At 38.8% G+C, this 21,564-nt stretch overlaps 1 protein-coding gene across 1 annotated transcript; it reads left to right on the top strand.

Annotated features, from left to right (window-relative positions):
• Positions 1-9,093: 9,093 nt before the first annotated feature.
• LOC139458188 (protein turtle homolog B-like) lies at positions 9,094-21,188 on the top strand. The gene is made up of 13 exons (XM_071239522.1): positions 9,094-9,151; positions 9,311-9,649; positions 14,088-14,369; positions 17,269-17,529; positions 17,975-18,256; positions 18,535-18,831; positions 19,015-19,311; positions 19,803-19,964; positions 20,283-20,301; positions 20,468-20,520; positions 20,626-20,715; positions 20,850-20,960; positions 21,166-21,188. The coding sequence occupies exons 1-13, from the start codon at positions 9,109-9,111 to the stop codon at positions 21,186-21,188; spliced, it is 2,259 nt and encodes a 752-aa protein (XP_071095623.1). The 5' UTR covers positions 9,094-9,108.
• Positions 21,189-21,564: the final 376 nt, after the last annotated feature.

Here is a 21,564-nt window from a genome sequence, read left to right as displayed (position 1 = left end):
AGCAAAAATGTAGCAAAATGTAGCAAAATTATAGCAAAATGTAGCAAATTGAACATTAGCGGTTAATATTACATAAAATGTGGTTCGAAATCATCATTCTTTCGCAACAGTTCATTATTACCGGATGTATTGGATACGTCATATTATATTATGTTAGACTTAAATATCTCCTTAGGTATTACATTATGGAATGCGACGAACTCATCGAACAAATTCTCAAAGAATCTGATCCTGATCAACATGCAGATAAACATAGAGAAAGACTCGCGGCTTTGGTAGCCGGTGGAAAATGTTCCCAATATTTGGGAGAAAATTATACCATCGAAAAAATTGATAACATGACCGACGAAGAGATTAAAAAACTGTACGCGCGTTACGAGTCTAGACTGGGAGCTACAATGACTAAAACTATAGGGTCGTCTATATTACAACTATACACAGTCGTAGCTAGTACGTTTCTCCCTATCCCGGCAGAACATCGCATGTATTTATGCGAATCTCTAGAGAAAGACCCATTCATCGAACACGCTATAAGCTCAGTGAGCTGTGAGTTTTATCATAGATTCGGAATGTTCTTAGCTCCGCTCACCACAGCTTTAATAACGGCTAGGTATTGTCAATTTAAACATACGTGCCCACTTAATAATATAAAGAACAAAGTTCAAATAAATAATGGAGACACAACAGATTGCGGAAACACAACAGATTGCGGAAACGCAACAACAGATTGCGGAAACAGAACCACAAGTGAATGAGGAACCACCAGTGAATGAGAAAACACAAAAACAAGCTAGAGTTACTAAGAACCCCCCAAAAATAGCCGCAGGAAGAAAGGGAGGGCTGGCGCGCAAAGCAAAATTAATAAATAATTCAAATCCGATTAAAACATGGGCACTAGTTGGAGTTGCTGGTATAGCGGCTGTATGGTTCTTTTATAAGACCGGAGAAGAGAAAACGTCACCCCCGCCGCAACAACAAGTTCAATTAGAGGTTAGTCCTCATATAATGCTATAAGAAGCATGACTACTCCAGTTACAGACGGTAAAATGTTGGTAAACGCGACGTATCATTCAGCGGTGGTCACCGGCTTGGCCATTGGCTATGCCCGTATGGCTAAAATGCTTACTAAAGCCACACCTCCCAAGCTAGATTTTAATGGATATGATATAGGTATGATGATTCTGGATATTGGATTAGCAATGGCAACGAAGGATATGCTCATCAAACAAGGACTTATCCCGGAAGACATAATGAAGTAATTAAACATTTGAATATTTATATTCATATAAACATTTGAATATTTTATATGGCATCAATTGCGATGATGGTCGGTGGAGCTGTTGTTAATGCTCTAGCTTTTTCGGGGAGTAATTATTTATTTTCCAGTATGAGGGAATCAAACGCTAAAGAAGTTGAAGAGGAGCGTAAACGACATAATAAAGCATTAGAACAATACCAAGCAGCTCAGTTACAATATACGCAGCAGAGAATGAATAGATTAGACTTTATTCATGAAAAACTGATTAAGGAAGGACATTCAATTCAAACGTTTAAGGATGTCGAATCTGCCATGCACGAATACTACCTCGTTTATGGGAAAAAACTCGACCCAATACCTAGACCAACAATGAGTCAGTTTTATACACCGTCAGAGGCTCAGAAAGACCGAGAGGTCGCATTTGTTATTATTGGGTTATCCGCAGTATTGATTTTCAGCTATTCCCTAGTGTAGATGTGATTTGCATTTAGACAAATGATGTGATAGATGTATATACCATGAATAACTGCAAGTTTACACTCATGGGGAAGACGACTCTATGTAACCGCCGCTGTGTTGATGTTTACTGCGGTATACACAATTATTACATCAAGCGTGGACACATAAACTATAAGTGTTCTGAATGCGGGATAGGGGTCAAAGGTCATTATTGTTTATGTAAGAAACATGGTGCTGATAGGGTCAGGAATCAGATTATTTATGCTAGGAAGAGAGATTACATCAATGAGAGGAATAGGTTGGGGAGGATACGTATTTAGATATATGAAAACAACCAATTAGACAAATGAATCATTTTGCATATACCATTCAACCACAATGGTTTTTGTCAGAGAGTTGAAGGCTATGGCAAAGCAACGTGGTCTACGTGGATATTCTCGAATGAGAAAAGCTGAATTGATTACCTTACTCGGTTTGGAACCACCCCAGACTGTTAGAGAACTCAGAGTTCGAGCGAGAAACAGTGGGCTGAGAGGTTATTCTCGAATGAGAAGAGCTGAATTGATTGCTTTACTAGATGATGATAATGATGATAATGATGATGTTGATGATATTCAACATAATAATGATGATAATCAACAACAACAAGAATTAATATTTGTACCCACATCCGCCGGCGTTGGTAAATATCTAAGAGGTTGGAAGATGGATATTAATTCCAACATGGATGTTAACGATATTAAGCCCATCATATCGAGTAAAATTAACGAGGAATTAGATGATTTACAAAGTATAAAATACCAGCTGACGATTAAAATGTCATTGAGTAAAAGTAACGCAGACGATAGCGTCGAATATACCGAACCATATTTCCGTAGCAATCAAGAAGTTATAACTGAATCCGATACTATAAACGCATCATTAGATACATCAATTCAGAGGATACAGGAAACTTTAGAACGCTGGACTAATAGAGGTTCGGGTTGGGGTGTGGATAGAATCGATAGTTTATATTTAGATATAGCGAATTATATGCCCTTCAAAGGTGGATCTTATATAGATTTACCCCCGTATTATAAGAAGAAAAAAGCCATAATTAACGTAAAAAATAAATCCGATGATTGTTTAAGAATGATGATAAGATCTGCATTGTTCCCCGTAGACAAAAATGCGGATAGACCTTCTAGCTATCCCCAAAACGATGGACTCAACTTCGATGGTATAGACGAACCTACACCAATATCGCAAATTGATAAGGTGGAAAAGCAAAATAATTTAGCTATAAATGTTTTCGGACATTCTAAAGGAATTGTTGTACACAGAATAAGCTCCGCTCCGGAACATATTCCCAGAATCAATTCATTTCTGATCGAAAAAGATGGTAAATATCATTATACGTGGATAAAGAGTTTAAACAGGGTGCTATACGATCAAACTAAATATAAGGGAAAGAAATATTTCTGCGAAAGATGCCTGCATGGGTACAGCAGACAAGATCTATTAGAATCGCATAAAGAAGACTGTAGAGGTGTTGGACAGACAGCTATCAGGATCGATATGCCTAAAGAGGGAAAAAATATATTAAAATTTGAACATTATTGTAATCAAATGCCAGTACCGTACGTAATTTATGCCGACTTCGAAGCGCTTATCAAGCCCATAGAAAATACCAACCATAATAATCAAGAGAGTAGTTTTACGTACAAAACTCAAGAACATATTCCTTGTGGGTTTGGATATATAGTTGTAAGGTATGATGGGAAAACAAACAATCCCGTGATTTACAGAGGTCCCGATGCAGCTGGAAAGTTCCTAGAATATTTACAAAATGAAGAGAGAATAATCAGGGAAGAATTATCGTGTAAGAAACCCATGCGTTTGACGATAGATGATTGGAGGGCCCACAAGAAGTCAACGAGTTGTCACGTTTGTAATAAACCCTTGGATGGGGATTCCGTAAGAGATCATTGTCACGTCACGGGTAATTATCGGGGAGCCGCTCATAACGAGTGTAACTTGAAACTAAAAATGAATGCTCAAACAATACCCATCCCCGTTGTGTTTCATAACCTTAGAGGATATGATTCACATCTCATTATGCAAGCTATCTCAAAGACCGACGGCGGTTTAACGTGCATTCCTAACAATATGGAAAAATACATATCGTTCTCGTTGACTAAACCTATACATTATAGGGACAAGGATGGGAAATCTAGAATAAAGCAAAGTAATGGGCTTAGATTCATAGACTCCGTACAGTTTCTGTTATCTTCCCTGGACAATTTAGCTAAAGCGAACAATCCCGATGACTTCGCTATAACAAATCAATATACAGATAAGATAACTCGTCATTTGCTGCTGAGAAAAGGTGTATATCCTTACGAATATATGGATGACTGGTCTAGATTCGAAGAAACTGAATTACCACCCCTCGAATCATTCTATAGTAACTTAACGGAATCTAGAATAACAGATGCCGATTATGAACACGCTCTGACGGTCTGGGATAAATTAGGTTGTAAGAATTTAGGCGATTATCACGATCTGTACTTAAAAAACGATGTACTGTTACTCGCCGATATATTCGAGATATTTAGAAAGACGTGTTTAAAACAATACGGCTTGGACCCGGCATGGTACTATTCCAGTCCCGGACTATCGTGGGATGCATTGTTGAAGAAGACCGGCGTAGAACTAAAACTACTCACAGATTACGATATGCACTTGTTTATTGAGAAAGGATTAAGAGGTGGTATATCGATGGCAGCGAAAAGGTATTCCAAGGCTAATAATAAATTAGTGGAAGGATACGATCCGAGTAAACCCGACACGCATATATTATATCTCGACGCTAACAATTTGTACGGATGGGCTATGAGTCAACCTTTACCCACGGGTGGTTTTGAGTGGGTCAATGTGAATGATATCCATAATATCAATGTGAATGATTAGAATAAAGGGTACATACTAGAAGTTGACTTGGAATATCCGAGTTCCTTACATAAAGACCATAACAGTTATCCGCTAGCTCCCGAAAGATTAATGGTTAATAAAGACTGGATGTCGGAATATCAACGTTCATTGATGGGTAATAATAGGTTAGCTAACGTAGAAAAACTCGTACCAAATTTGATGGATAAGACAAAATATATAGTTCACTACAGAAATCTCCAGTTGTATCTATCGTTAGGTATGAAACTTAAGAAAATACACAGAGTTCTTAAGTTTGATCAAAGCCCTTGGATGGAGCCCTATATAAGGTTGAACACAGATTTAAGAAAGATAGCCACCAGCGATTTCGAAAAGAATCTGTATAAGCTCATGAATAACTCGGTATTCGGTAAAACTATGGAGAATCTAAGGAAGCGTGTTGATGTTAAATTAGTCAGATCTAATGAGGAAGAAAGACTCAGGAAACTCATAGCCAGTCCGGCTTTTAACAGAAGCAAGATATTCGATAACGACTTAGCCGCGTTGCATATGCAGAAGAGTAATATAAAATTCAACAGACCGGTGTACGTCGGTATGAGTATTCTCGACTTGTCAAAACACTTAATGTATGACTTTTATTACAACGAACTTAAGAAGCAATACGGCGATAGATGCGAGGTGTTATATACCGACACAGATTCTTTGTTGATGGAAATACAAACCGAGGATGTGTATAAAGATATGGCAGAAAAAATAGATATGTACGACACGAGCGATTACCCAAAAGATAATCCACTGCACAGCGTAGTAAATAAAAAGGTGTTAGGTAAGATGAAGGATGAATGTGCTGGGACTCCTATAGCGGAGTATGTAGGATTAAGACCTAAGATGTATTCTATAAAAAAGTCCGATAATGGAGAGATAAGAAAAGCTAAGGGTGTTAAGAAGTATGTGGTAAAAAAGCATATCAAACACGAACAGTATAAAGAATCATTATTCAATGGTAGAACGTTCAAACACGAGATGAACTCTTTAAGAAGTTATGATCATAGGATATATGGATTAAGAATGAACAAGACATCATTATCCCCCTTAGATACAAAGAGATGGATTGATAATGATGGTGTAACTACCTATGCTTATGGTTATGGTGGTAATACCGTACCGTCGGGAACTATGAACAACTCTTCTCGTACAAATGCCCTGCCCGGTCCATCTTGAAGATAATAAAGAATAGGCTCTCCTTCTTTCGTAACCAATCGACTAATGTTATACGTCTTAAGGGACCATATGGGATCGGTTGCGCGACGTAGGCCTCCTTCGAGTTCACCGGGCTGGTATAAATATCTTACCCTTACTCTATCCGGAAGTTTTTGTTCTTTGCCTCTCCTCGGTGCTGAAGATTCGGAAGTCACGGATTTCATTTTAATCGCATCGGATGGTTTCTTCCCTATTAATCTCGTTACTTCATTATTCAGCGCTGATACAACGGCTGATAATCGTGTCACCCATTCGGTTGATCTCAATCGCTCGGATTTCATTTCGATCCCATACTGATAGCCAAACAAACGTTCCGCTAGAGTCCGGTTAAATCTTTCGACGATAGCTTGACTGCGGTGGGCCTCTCTTTCACCACGGACAATTTTGACATCGTGCTTTGTTAAAAGTTTAGTTACCGATCCCATAAACTCTCGACCGGGATCTACTTGAAATAGCTTAGGCCATTTTAGCGGTCCGCGTTTATATATGCGACTCAGTGCATTAGCTACTTCTGTTGAATCTTTCGAGGTTAATGGCTCAGCCTCTTTGTATCGACTAGCCACATCCACTACTGTTAAAGCGTATTTATACGTTTTGCGTTTTACCTTATCGTGAGGAAGAAACAAGAGGTCAGCCTGATGAACTTCATTCGTCGTAGAAATATCAAACTTCTTCCTCGGTATATAACGCGGTGCCGGTAAATATATTTGCCACATCGCTTGTTTCTTTAACCAATCCTTGGCCACATCTTTAGATACCTTAGCAGCGGTGGCTATTTTTTTTATTGCTCCTACACCTTTCCAATATCCTCGTGGGCTATAGTAAATTTTATTCATTATTAATTAATATTGATATTTCGTTTAATACAAATCATGACTATCGTTGAATCGCATAGTCATTTACACATAAAAAATTCCCCCTGTAGTAGCAGTATAGGTATATGAATCCAGCTCCAGTGGAAGTGAGCCAGAACCCCTATTACCTATACTACTCCACTTCGGTGAAACCCACGAGCACGAGTATGGTGCTGACAAACCTAGAAACATAATCGGGGCGAACCGGGATTCGAACCCACAATCATAGGTTTCTGGCGTGACCAAGGGAAGCAGTTTCCCACGTTGTATGTGGCTTTGACAGAGCATGTTACGAGTCTCGATCCGTTTGTGTTACTTAATACTAAAAGTTATTTCTATTTTCATAAACTTTGCAATTTTTTCTGTGATTAAATAGAAGTATACTGAACGTCTATATTGACGCAATAACTGAGCTGTACTCAATCGGAACTGTGTTTGTATTACTAAACGACGTCATGCCACACACATATACCATACATCGCCACTGAGTATCTAGACAGATGAGGGCGCAGGTCACCAACCACCGTATACAGAGGAGTACATAGGCGTGACAGGACTGCACGATCGTGGGTCCGATTGGATATCCAAGTTTATGTTTCTTGGTTTGTCAGCATGTGGGATTCACGGAAGAAATAAACGTCAAAGGGTTGCATTATTTCAGGCTTGACAAGTTGACATGCCATGATGTTATGTAGATACCGTCTAAAACGGCGTTAAAACTCTAAATAAACCTGCATTTATGTGACACAGATTGACTCCAATGTACTTAGATACTACTGAACTACTTTGAAGCGACTGATATGCATGTAAACATGAATTTGTTAATACGTAGGGGCTTGACAAATTGAAAGTCCCTGAAATAATCAAAAGACACTTCTGAGCGGGGTTAAAGCTCACTCGCTCCCTCCCTCCCTCCCTCCTCCCTCCCTCCCTCCCTCACTCACTCACGTATTTGTAACAGTAAGCATGCATTCATATGCCAGAGATTGACTCCGCTATATTTAGCCACTACTGAACTAGTTTGAAGCGACCGATAAGCATGTAAACACGGCCTTGTATATTACTTCCGTGTTGAGCTACCCGGTCACACACGACGACTGGAACAACGAACTGTCTCGGACAAACTGAAGCCTCAGCAGGTATGTGTAAAGTATATATTTCTAACCTTATCACATGTCATCTTATTTGTTAATGTATATTTATATCACCATGTTGAACACACATGAAGGGGCGGTCGGGTAGCCTAGTGGTTAAAGCGTTTGCTCGTCACGCTGAAGACCCGGGTTCGATTCCCGACATGGGTACAATGTGTGAAGCCCATTTGTGGTGTCCCCCGCCGTGATATTCCTGGAATATTGCTAAAAACGGCGTAAAACCATACTCACTCACTCACTGAACACACATGACATAACATATCTGGGAATAACCAAACATTACCTCTACATACTCGTGTACTTTGACCTGGCCTGTATTTGTTTATACATTTTACCTGTGTGTCAATTATCTGTACGTGAAGGGTTAATTAAAACACAAAACAGGTACAATCTAGAAACTGAACACACACTGACATAAATGGGATTGTATGTGTCGTCTAAAGGCTATGCTGAGTTGTGTCCCTTTGTCCGTAATGCTAAAAGCGCATACTCCTGATTACACCAGTATGGAAATGTCCGCGACTGCGCTGGGGAAGCTGGACATACAGATGGAGGGTGACATTTTCCGGTCGTTGATGTTTATAGCATGTATATGTCCTAATGGAAATATTTTTAAAGGAGAGAAATAATACTTTTGTTTCCTTTGACGTTGGAAAAGCAGAGAGTTTTGATGATATTCAAACCTATCCCCTTACTGATGCCTTGTACCAGTATGTATGTTCATATTATCAGGGTGGTTGTCTTTCTGTCAGTCATAGGCCGGCCTTTCTTTGGCATGCCAGGATCCATTGATCGTGGTTTCGAAGTCAAGATATGTATGTTGATATAAAACATATGTCATGTGAGCGTATATCACACTTTTAAATAATGTTTGTTTTAGTACAGTTAACGCTATGATCACACATTATTCTATCCTATTGAAGTTTATGAAGTTAATACGCATATATTCATCGAAATCATCCATCAGCGTTCAGTGTGAAATGCGTATTTACTGTCATACCGTCTGACACATTAGCTACTTTTATCACACACACTATCATCATAAACAAAAATAGACAGCTGGTAAGACAGTAACGTGATCCTTTTCTCATACGCATATCTCAGAGATACCAAATGTATCAAATCAGTATCCAAATTACTGAAAAATGATGAACCTATATTTCAGGCCTCTTCAAGGAACCAGACAACGAGCATGATGAAGATAACTACTGCTACTGTATTATATGTGATTGCAGGTAATTCGTTCATATCACCCACATGTGTAATGACGGTATATTTTACAATATACTTAAATTACCTTACATACTTGAGATGAATGGATTATATTCTACTTGGCGTAATGTACGGTCATACCTCATGCTATATGCTACATGTCCAAATACCTCCTCCTGCAGGTGTTGTGTCAAGTGCCCCCAGTGCCAGTCCAGTGTTGTCTGCAGTGTCTGACACAGCCAGGTTCAGCTGGGAGATTCCACAGGGAGGTCTGGGGGCAAATACTGGTTTCTACACTGTCACTCCTGCTGGTGCTGCTGTGGTCATTGTGACAAGTACCGGGACAGTTGTTATCTTGCCCAACTACAGAGACAGACTGGTGTACCAGGGGAACATAGCAGCCAGGAACGTCACCTTCACCCTCAGCAACATCCAGACATCTGATGCAGGGACATACACATGTGGGAATGGAGGATTTACAAGTGTGATACAGAACTGTGGACAGAAACTTGTTGTTCTGGGTGAGTGGCTACTTAGTTTTGATTTGTTGACGTTTCATACGCATAGGTTAGTTCTCTTTATACTCCGTATACATATTCAGATAAAAAATAAACTTGTGTCTTAAATAAGAATGTAATGTAAACATAATCGTCCGCGTTTATGAATTAGTTATAGAACTCTCAGTTATATGGACGGCTGTCACACAGGGGTAACAGTATTCCCTCCATTGGTGCTTTGTTCTACACTGTTCAATTCATATCAGCAAATGAGAACCTACTTATGATACACACTAGGTTGCAAAAATTGTGTTCTATGGAACATAAGTTCTACTTTAAATAAAAATACAACCACGTGGATAGTTTGAAAACAAAAGCAACATTTCATCTCTTGACTTTTGTCAGAGCGTGTCCTGATTATGAAATAGACAACTTTGTATTTAAAATGAACGAGTTGTTATTCTATGACAATACCTGCATTCCCTGTTTCTAATAATATAAAAACCTCCGCTCCGAAGTCCGGGTTCGATAACCCACATGGGTGCAATGTGTGAAGCCCATTTCTGGTATCCCCCGCCGTGATTTTTGCTAAAAGCGGATTAAAACCACACTCACTCAAATAATATTAGATGTCGCAGGTAACAAACGATTGTAATGCAGATGAGTGTCGCCTGCATGCAAAGTAACACTGGTACAACCCATTAGATATTACTGTCAGGAGGATATTTACAAAGTAATGATATTTAGAAACGGATCAGTTGTAACAGCAAAATATAAACCCAAACAAAAAACACCAGCCCGATCTCGAACAAACGCTCACCCACTGACGGCAACCAAGTGATTGTCGTGAGTGAGTGAACACTATCAATGTGGGAGGACATTTTTTGATCTGTTACCGCTCTTAAGAAATCCACAAGACGTGTGTGCTGCTGACAAAGCCTAACTCGCCTAGATGACACAATTCTGACAGAGAAGTGCATCCTGACTCAATTAATTACAGACTGTTGATATATTGATGACAGGGGTAAACAGCAAACGGATAAGCAAATAAACAAACAGCATTAAAGCATACTGAGCCGAACTCCAGCAGTCACTTGGTTACCTGTGCATTTAGTGCGTGTCCACGTTTTGTATGTATGTTGTGATATCATGAGTTTTAATATCGAATCAATTTTACTGATCGATTTTGAAAACCCGTGTATATTCAGAGCAAGCAAACATTATAGCAGCTGAATAATGTGTATGAATGTATACCCTTATGAAAACAAAGAATACATGTGTGTCCTTTGCAACATTGTCATCGCCTCATCACACCCTCGTATCTTATTAATATTGTTGTGTGAGTGAGTGAGTGAGTTAAGATTTAACGTCACATCGGCAGTATTTCATCCATATCGTGACGAGAAGTACATTAATACTACATAAATGTATACAATATAAAAAGTTGTCAACGATGGACAGTACAATAACTAGAATATCACAGAATCTTTTTAAAACTAGTTGAGAATATATAAAAGGCATAAGTATCAGAGAACAACACAATATAAAAATGGGCTAGAGATCGCCAGCAACTGAAGGTAGATCACCATGCTAGGGTCCATGGGGACTTACAGTACCTTTGCTTCCTGCATGGACCCCGGCAGGATTTATATCATCCCTTCAGTCACTGGCGACAGTGTACCAATTAAGCCAAACATTAAAATGACGAATATTCTACGATTAAAAACCTGGCATGCAGAAAAATACTTTGAATGATATGGGACTTACATACCCTCTTAGGAGGACAATAATTTTACGCTACTTCAACCCCCCTCGAGGGTACAGCCACTAACAATCTAAGTTATGAATTTTGCACTACCAGTTTTTAAAACAATACAGTAAATACATCAAAAGTTATGAATAAGTTCTATTTCCTTTAAAAAACCTAGTATTAAATGAGAATGAACTGTACTAAAAAGGTCCTTCACTGTTTTTACACTGAAATATTTATCCCTTGTGATGGAAAAATCAATACAGTCAAGCAGGACATTTACATACTTGACCGTGATTCTTTCATCACAAGGGATACAAAACGGAGGATCCTCACCTTTCAATAAATATTCATGCGTACTCATCTCGAATGGCCAATACGACATCGTCGCATAATGATCTCGTCAAATCTGGACTGACAGCCCAAGTAGGTGTAACCAATATTTGGTTTAATTTGATGTAATTTATTGATACCTACTTGGGTGTCCCACTTCTTTTGCATCAGATCACGAATGTAAGATCTAATTTCAGGTTGATAATCAGTGTAGGGGATGAGAAGTGGTGTCACAGATTTGTTGAGTGCTGCTTTAGCAGCAGCATCGGCCATTGTGTTACCTGTAATACCAACATGGCTTGGTAACCAACAAAAGACGATGTCATATTGGCCAGTCGCAAGATCATTAATTAATTCGAGAATTTGGATTAAAAGTGGATTAATAATATTGTTAGAGGCAGCATGTGCAATGACGATATCAACTTATGATTAATTATAGTGAATCGTACAGTTGTCATTTGTTTATGTTAACTTGGTCAGTGTAAAATTAGAAATCAATTCACGTCACATTTCCTAAAATGAATTCAGAATATTAGTTGAGAAGTTATTTAATTATCGTTGTTTTATAAACCACCAGTATTATATCCATTACGAAATATATATTTCTATGAACGGGTGGTATCTGGTCGGATGATGTAGAAGGTGCATAATGGGTGACTCTGTGGTATGATATTCTACTCTGGCCATATGAAGCAGGTGGGATCCTTCTACATGGGCCATGTTCAATTCCCAGGTATAGCTATAAGCAAAACTCCATAACAAATACATTTCTGCAGAACTTTGTTTCCTTAAGATCCAATACACTTTAAATCGAAATTGTAGACCCTGCTTATAGTGGACTCGCTTTTGATAATTGCTTATATTCGTGGGAGATCATGGTCGTAATGTGCCTCTGTGTGTTTGTACTTGGTATTTTTTTCTTTAAGAAGAGCTGACGTGATTTCGGGAAAGTTGTCTTGTGCATATAGTCGCTACGGTGGTTTGGAGCCAAAATTAAAATACATCTATGACGTCACTCCAATGTTCCAACTGTTGATTATCTGTAACCGACTGACAGTTTACTGACCTACTTTCTGCAAGGCAGATGTTGAGCTTAAGCATTAATTATAAACACGGGCTTTAAGAATCTACTGTCTATGCCGCTCAAATCGTAGAAAATACAAGCGCGCATAGTACGAATATTTGGATAAGGTTTACATGTATAACAAATGTACTGCATATTTTTATTGTATTTTTATTCCCTTATTTATGGATCTTATTTATGTCACTTTAAGGCTGTATTTTGCATCTGATTACACAGTACTTTCTTGATCCCGTATTTTGAGTCATGTAAATAAAGCGACAAATCCCTTTCCATATCCAATAGAATTTCTGCATAAAGCAGAGTCGATTACGCTTGCGTAACTAGAAATTCATTACAAATAATGACACTTGCCAGCTTCACTTACTCGAACCATATCTGTAACGCACGTCCAGTATGTTCATGCCTGCAAACAAGGGCACAATGTATTGATAAGACAGAACTGAAACAGTGCCTTTAAATTCATACATAAATACAGATTTAACATACTGATAGGGAAAATCCAATCCGTCCTAATGATGTTAAACTTCTTCAAATATAGATTAATGATGTTTGTTGCACGTACATATGCACAACATAGATATAAAAGAAGTTAAAACTGATTTATTTGCACTGATAGGATAGACAGATGTATTAAAACTGTATAAAACTTAATGTAACATGTGTCTAGTTGAGCAAGAATATTATTTATTCAATCAAATACATTATCTAAACTTTTTTGGGTTAATGTCATGTAAACATGTCTCAATACTTGATGTGTATCGCAATTTCAACCCTCGTGACACAACATTTGAACACACAACAGAAAAGGTTTTTGCACATTAAAGATCGTTATTGTATCTTATCTGTTGATTTGATTCAACTTAACATCGTATCTGATGAAGTCGAGGAATTGTAATCTTGTCAATCAATGATAATTCGTTTAAAGACTCGTTATTGTTTTTTTTTTGAAAGTATATAACCATATGAGTTAGTCATAACGTTGGTCAACATCAATGTTGAGCATGTGGCCATCGTCGTTGACGTCACACTAGTTAGATTCATAAGATGGTTAAATGTGTAGAAGGCGCAACCTTCTCACGAATGCTTATCTTTAAGAGTGGATGATAAGACTTCATTACGATTCATTACAATTTGTCAATATGAAGATTGTTTCATCCATAGCTGGTGTTAAGATCGCTAACATGGCCAGGCCACACTTAAGCATTCATCCAACCACTCACGCCACTATTGTCATTATATATATTAAGATGTATACATGTACAAGCTCCTAATTTACACATGAAGTCTTTTGAAAGGCAAACCCACCACTCCTGGCCGTCCAGTGTCCACAACTCCTGTCTACAACCAGCAAGTGACCTTGACCTGTAGCTCCACCTCCACCTCTGTCCCAGCTGACCACGGTCTGACCTTGACCTACACCTGGCAGCGTGACAACACTGACATCACAGTTACCTCCCCTGGTTCCACCTACATCTTCACAGTGAGTTCCCGGGACAGTCACAGCTACAGATGTAGAGCGAGAGAGAGTCAGGGCCTGGAGTCAGAGTGGAGTCAGGGTTACAACGTAGAGACTCAGTGTAAGTACTGTAAACACGTTACTTATAAATGTCTCACACTACTGATTAATGTAAGGCTCAATCATCAATTGTCGATATGAACAGTTACAAAACATGCAATAATAAAATACAAATAACTACATTTAGAACTACTTTCTTCGACGAAACAGGAAAGGGGTCAGTGACATTAGCTATTGATGTATTGTCTGGCTGTTCGCATGCCATTGGTAGTTAAGTGATCTACTAAATTAATTTGTTACTCACCCACTGTTAAAAAGTCATTATGGGTCTATTTCTTATCATCAGCGGTTTATTCGAATGGAGGCGTCTGTACCACTGTGAAACTGTACACTTCTCCTACTTTTACTCTGATCTACTACTAATCTACTCCCGAAAGACCCTTACGATGTTCAAGAAACAACAGTCATCCACACTGGACACTTTACTCTCGTCACTCGCTGAATTGTTGAAATAACTAGTTGAATGCGATGAGTTATTTCACTAGCTTTGTTTATATCGAAGGGCTCCCAAATAAATAAACATATGAATATATATAATATATACATCGAAAGGGTATACAGACTCACTTTTATGAAGTCATGAATCACCTACACAGGCAAGATGTTTCCCCTGATGTGTCGTAACTTAGGTTAGGCTATTATGAAGATATTTATAAAGTAACATTTTGTTCAATGTTAAGTAATATATATATTTATTATATACCCTTCGGAAATATTACCGTTTAAATAAACAAATAGTTGTATAAACACCATGTCCGGACTATTTGTAGTCATCAGCTGATCGTTGGAATGGCGTACACAATGTTTACTCTACTTTCAGGCGATAACCTCCTTCAAAAGGAAACTATTAACATTCACTAAACAAGTCATACATTGCAGTTGTCTCACAACTCGTTGCATTGTTTACATGTATACATGTATTTGAATTTGTCGGTTGGATTTTTCGGTCGCCTGTGATCTATTGCATCTCCTTTTTATTGCAATGTTACAAGTATTGTTGTTGCATAACGCTTCAGAGCATCACTAATAAACAATACGTTATATCGAACCATCAACACAACATTCATCATACTTACTACTTTCAACCTCATTTTTCAAATAAGAGTAGGCCCTATGGACAAAATGGGCAGCTAGAAATGTCAACCGATGCAATCTCCTGTCTTAGTGCACCGTTTTTGGTGATGCCAAACAATAATTACAATCAATTTCATTACTTCAAAAGGATCGCTTCTGTGGTCCAGTGGACATAACGTCCGCCGGAGATCGGAAGACTGTGGGTTCAATTCCCGGTCGCGTCACACAAAAATACATGAAAAGACAGTACCCTGCCAGGAGCTCGACATTTAGGGGCAGAAACAAGGACTGGTCGGCTCAGGGCCAGTATACTGTGTCTGAGTGGAGTATTCATGTTAAACTGCTGCATCTCAGTGGACCAGCACAACACACTCGGCATTTGTCCGGACAAGTACAATCAGCCAGACACACACAGACACACGTACATGCACGTCGTTTTATAAGTGTAATAGTCCTAAAACGACGTCAAACCACATTTCCCCTTACCTCATAACTTATAAACTACCTGCTGACTTGTTTACAATCGGATGGGCAACATCACAAAAGTGATGACTGATACGTCGATCGTGTCTCGGGCTCCCCTAACAAACACATAACCGAGTTTGATACTATGTGGCTACATTTTCCTCTTGACTGTCGATGTCTCTCACTTGGTGATGCTAATGTTGATGTTATTATTAACGTTATTACAGAGTCTGGATCTTATCATTTCTTACAATCGATCTCGGAGAAATCTTTGCACTACATATTTCCAGGTTGCAATTTGAGAGAAGAGCCCATTATCGAATCATCAGTTACGAAAGTTGTATATATATTCACACGGCACCCTTATACCAGGGACGTTTTCTTTTCAAATTAGAATTTACAAAGTTTAAGTTATAAATATGCCAAAAAACCCTTACCCGTTAGATACCACTTTCAAACTCGATGCTGCGCGATGGATTCGTTTTGAAATACACTGGTAAGGAAAATAGCATTTATCGGGATAGGCTCGATAATAAGTTGTATATACATATTAAAATTTCAATTTATATGCCATATTGCGTGGGACTTCTTACCTGTACCTTCCTCGTGATCAAAAACACAAAACAAACCTCAGGTATTTTCTATGTCGATGGTATTGAATTCTTAACATTTGGATTGGTGGAGTGAGTGAGTGAGTATGGTTTTACGGTGCTTTTGGCAATATTCCAGTAAAATCAGGGTGAGGGACACCAAAAATGGGCTTCACACATTGTACTCATGTCGGGAATCGAACCCGGGTCTTTGGCATGACGAGCGAACCCTTTGACTACTAGGCTACTCGACCGCCCTATGATTGATGGAGTTTACAGCAGAAAGCAAAGGACTATCAAAGCAAGTTAGTTTAGTATTCACATATTCATGCTTTCCGAATTTCAGTTGAATAACAGACTCCAAGGAATGTTGACCATTTGCCAGCACCACGTGTGTTTAATAGGATAGTTAGATTTTTTGTAAATACATACAGAAGCAGACCGCTGTCAAGTTTCCCCATACTGTTTCTTATTGTCTCACAGTCTGTCGCCATGAACAGACACAAGACGTCATAACCATGAACAAATGATGAACAGAGTATGTAAATATCATGCTGAACAATTATATTTCGATAGCCACACCAAACCATGGAACGTTTAAACAATCGCTCGTTTATGTACATGCTGCTATTAAATACATAATGTGTTGTCATATAGTTTTCAAAGTGCTTTCTGAATACCATCAACTCATCATTGTTTTCATTGTGTGTTGTTGGAGGTACAACTATATCTTGTATCACGGTATTAGTGCCACAGAGACATCTATTTCAGCCGGGCCCTACCAGATCTCCCTGACCCCCTCCACCTCCTCCTACACTGTGACAGAACACCAGGCTCTTCCATCAATCACGTGCTCCGCCCTCTGTAGACCCAAATGTAGCTACAGTTGGTTACACAATGGAACAGCATTCAGCAGGGGAGCCACTCTGAGTCTAGGACAAGCTGACAGATCAGAGACAGGCCCCTACTGGTGTCAGCCTTCTAATCCATACGGGAGAAATGACAGTGTCACAGTCAGTGTTGATGTTCAGTGTAAGTAAATAGTCTACACTGGTGACAGTGTTACAGTCAGTGTTGATGTTCAGTGTAAGTATATAGTCTACACTGGTGACAGTGTTACAGTCAGTGTTGATGTTCAGTGTAAGTATAAAATCTACACTGGTGACAGTGTTACAGTCAGTGTTGATGTTCAGTGTAAGTATATAGTCTACACTGGTGACAGTGTTACAGTCAGTGTTGATGTTCAGTTGAAATATATAGTCTACACTGGTGACAGTGTTACAGTCAGTGTTGATGTTCAGTTGAAGTATATAGTCTACACTGGTGACAGTGTTACAGTCAGTATTGATGCTCAGTGTAAGTATATAGTCTACACATCACAATCTTTGAACATAGTGAAAAGTAAAATCCACTTTGTTATGCATTATCTTCATAATGGTAAAGCGAACCACATATTTTCACGCTGTTATATTTTCAGATCCAGCCAATGTAAGTATGTTTAACGCCAACTCTCACGGTGATTCAGTGGCTGTTAACGAGTCAGATCCAGTGACCTTGAGATGTCATGTTGATAGTAACCCAAGGTCAGTCATCAGGTTACTGAATGGAACTAAGGAGTTGACAAGGGCAGATAACTCCCTGACAGCAGAATATAGACTAGAGTCGGCAGACTGTAGACAAAGAGGGAACTACTCCTGTACTGCCACTAACAACATCGGGGCACCTGTCAGCCAGAGGGTGGTGGAGTTGCTGGTCAAATGTAATCTCTTTGGATTTTCTCTACGGATGGAAGTGTTGTGATGATTTCCATTGATGGTTTATGTCACAACTTTGTCTATGATAATAACGCTGTTGAGTAAATGGCCTGCCTACGGTATGCTTGTATATTTGTGTTATCATGTTTCTTATGTTGATACTGCCAACACGAAAGTGTCCTGATGAATAATTCTACATAATCGATAAATTTGATCTTCAAAATATTCTGCCCTCAACGGATTTCTTCCAGGGCCATTACATATGTTGTCCACTTTCAACCAGGTGCCTCTCGACTAGATGGGACAGTTGCCCAGCACCACAAATACGCCTCTAGACTGGGTGGTAACGTGAACGTGTCTGTGTCAGTCCTGGCCTACCCCCTTCCTACATTAACCTGGAGTAGAACCACAAGCACCAGCCAGGACCTCACTGGTTTCTCCAGCCCTGTCTCCGACATCTCAGTCACTGCCAGACTACACCTTACTAAGCTCCAACAGCAGGACTTCGGGGACTACAGTCTGACAGCCAACAAGGATGAAGGCGGTACAGTAGCATACACAGTCAGCATAGTGTCTGAAGGTGAGCTGCGACTTTCTGATTTATGATTCACTATTTCAGGATGCACTTGTTCATATGTTCCAATACCTTTCTGTGACTGCTGTTTAAACATTTCTTCTACACTGTACAAATAAAGAGCTGAACATGAAAAAATTCTTTGAGAAAGCTAAGATAGCATTCCTTTTTATATTTATTTGTCATAAGGGCCACCACAGATGCCAACACAGTTTAGAGATCTGGATAATGCAACAACATCGTCGGTATGGTTATCTTGGCTGCCTGGGTTCAATGGTGGGCACCCTCAGACGTTTCAGCTCGAGCATTTCAAGTTTGCTACAAGACTTTGGACTGTCTACAAGACCTATGCAGACACCGGCAAGAGGATGGTGGTGGAAGTGACTGGGCTTACACCAGGAGATATTCACATATTCCGACTACATCCTAGAAATGACTATGTGGATTCTAACAGATATGTATTAGTAGAAACTAGGACTGCTGGAGGTATGTGTCACTCAAGCAGAATCACAAATGAATTAATCTGATTTTCAGTTAAATGTAGTTAACAACTCATCACCATAAACAACTGAATAGATCAGAATATGTTGTATTTGGAAGTTTCATTTTTTCCTTGTTTATGTTCACAAATATAATTCATATTTTTCATTTCTTATTTTGAAGTACTTGAAGTTGTGTTCCTCATATCTAATAAAGTTTCCATGGGTTCTTTTCATTCAACGTAATCATGTGTATCTGTGTTCGAGCCAATGAGTTGTGAGCTACATATCTTTTAGCAGTGTCAGTATCAATGATACCATCCATCACGTTTACACATATGTTGATATTCGAACATATGTATTCTGTGTCATCACCCAACAATCACCATATTAGTTTGTTTGACAGTAGGAAACTGGACACAATTACCCTTTCATCCGACCCTTTACACTGTCAAACAATTAGCACTCGTCTGTTATGATCTTTGGCTTACATTGTAGATCCACCAAATCAGCAAAAACTCGAAACTCCATGCTCGTGTACAGGGCTAATAGCAGGATCCACAGTAGGAGGCATGCTTCTTACCTTGCTCATTGGGGGAATTGTTCTGATGGTACTGTACCGAAAGGTATACAAGCCTAGGCTCGGGCATATTCTGAAAGGTATATAGTTAAAATTCCGTTGTTAAGCGATTGTCAATAGGAATAATTTCATAAGGATGTTCCATTATATTGATGAATGGGTTTGGACACCTAATTGTCAGGCCTAGGATTTCCTAATTAGCATGTGTTCGACATTAATATTGACATAAACGACACATTTTCATCATCAAATTTATGTTGTTAATACTATAAACATGCAGTCATTTACAGTTGACTTGATCCTTGCTGCTGTAGGTTTTCTTTAGGAATGACGAGTTTTATTGGCATGTGTGATGTGTGTTTTACATTATGTACCATGTGGATATTTTTGTTTTCCAGAAACTGCATCACGAAAAAGGTATTATGAATGTCAGAGTTAAAGATAACAATATACAGAACATGTGAAAATACTAAATAAGGTAATAGAGCCATAATAAGATAACTAAAGACGTATGTTACATTGTGAATGTTAGCTCTCCATTCAATTATGTTTCTTGTTGAAACGGACCTTATTAATTTTGCAGCACCAGGAATCCTGAAACTACAGAAATGGACAACAGAGGGTATTCATCATTAGGTATGTACTGGGTATTGGTTGTTACCCTTTTGCTGAAATTATCAATCTGTATGGGACTGTTTAGCACTGAAATCATTACAATATTTCCACATTGTTTTGTTTCAGATCAAATAAATGGTCCTGCCCAGTATTCAAATATGGAGGAATCAGAAAAACAACAGTACTCTCAGTTGAAGATTTATGAGAATACAAAAGGTAGATAAATCTTTTGTCATTTTGCTCAATACTGATTTAAATATCAGTATTCCAGTGAAGGTAACATTGAAGTGCTCTTAAGAAGAGTTATGATGTGGATTTCTTGTTAAATACGTAATGAATTACATCTTCAGTGGATGCCGCAGCAGAAACAAGTACCTATGAAGGCATAGCAGAGACTTCCCCTGTGACCTATGAGTCCATCAAAGGATCTCCATACCAGAACACTGGAGCACATTCTCAAGGTACCCAAAACATGAAACACTCTTCCTTGTTGAAATCTTATGTCATTGCCATGGATCAACTGTGTGCATGTAGAGAACCGTTCATTAGAAGCATATACCTTCTTTCCTGTGCTAATATAACACGTTAACCATCCCATGCTCTTGTGACTTGACATATAATCTGTCATATTCTGTGTTTAATTACATGTAGTTCTGTACTTTTCAGGTCCTGACAATGGAAATAAGTAACGAAGAAGGAATTCATTATTGTATCATTTCCTGTAACAGACCAAGGAAATCAGCATATTAGATTTCAAAACATCTTTAGACCCATGAATATCCGGGGTAGAATAGGTCTTCAGCAAACTATGATCGTTGTAAAAGACGGGTTTCCATTGTTGTAGGAGGCGGCTAAAGGATCGGGTGGTCAGGCTCGCTGACTTGGTTGATACAATCATGTCATCGTATCTCAATAGCGTAGATCGATGTTCTTGATGTTAATCACTGGATTTTCTGGTCAAAACTCGATTATTTTTAGACCACCGTTATATAGCTGGAATATTGGTGAGTGGGGCGTTAAACAACAATTCAACAACAAAACATCTTTATCACTTACTTCACTGTT

Source organism: Haliotis cracherodii, unplaced genomic scaffold, assembly GCF_022045235.1.
Source record: "Haliotis cracherodii isolate W230 unplaced genomic scaffold, xgHalCrac1.p SCAF_12, whole genome shotgun sequence".
NCBI lineage: Eukaryota > Metazoa > Mollusca > Gastropoda > Lepetellida > Haliotidae > Haliotis > Haliotis cracherodii.
The sequence above is the reverse complement of the archived record's forward strand: the minus strand, read 5'-3'. Positions and strand labels throughout refer to the sequence as shown.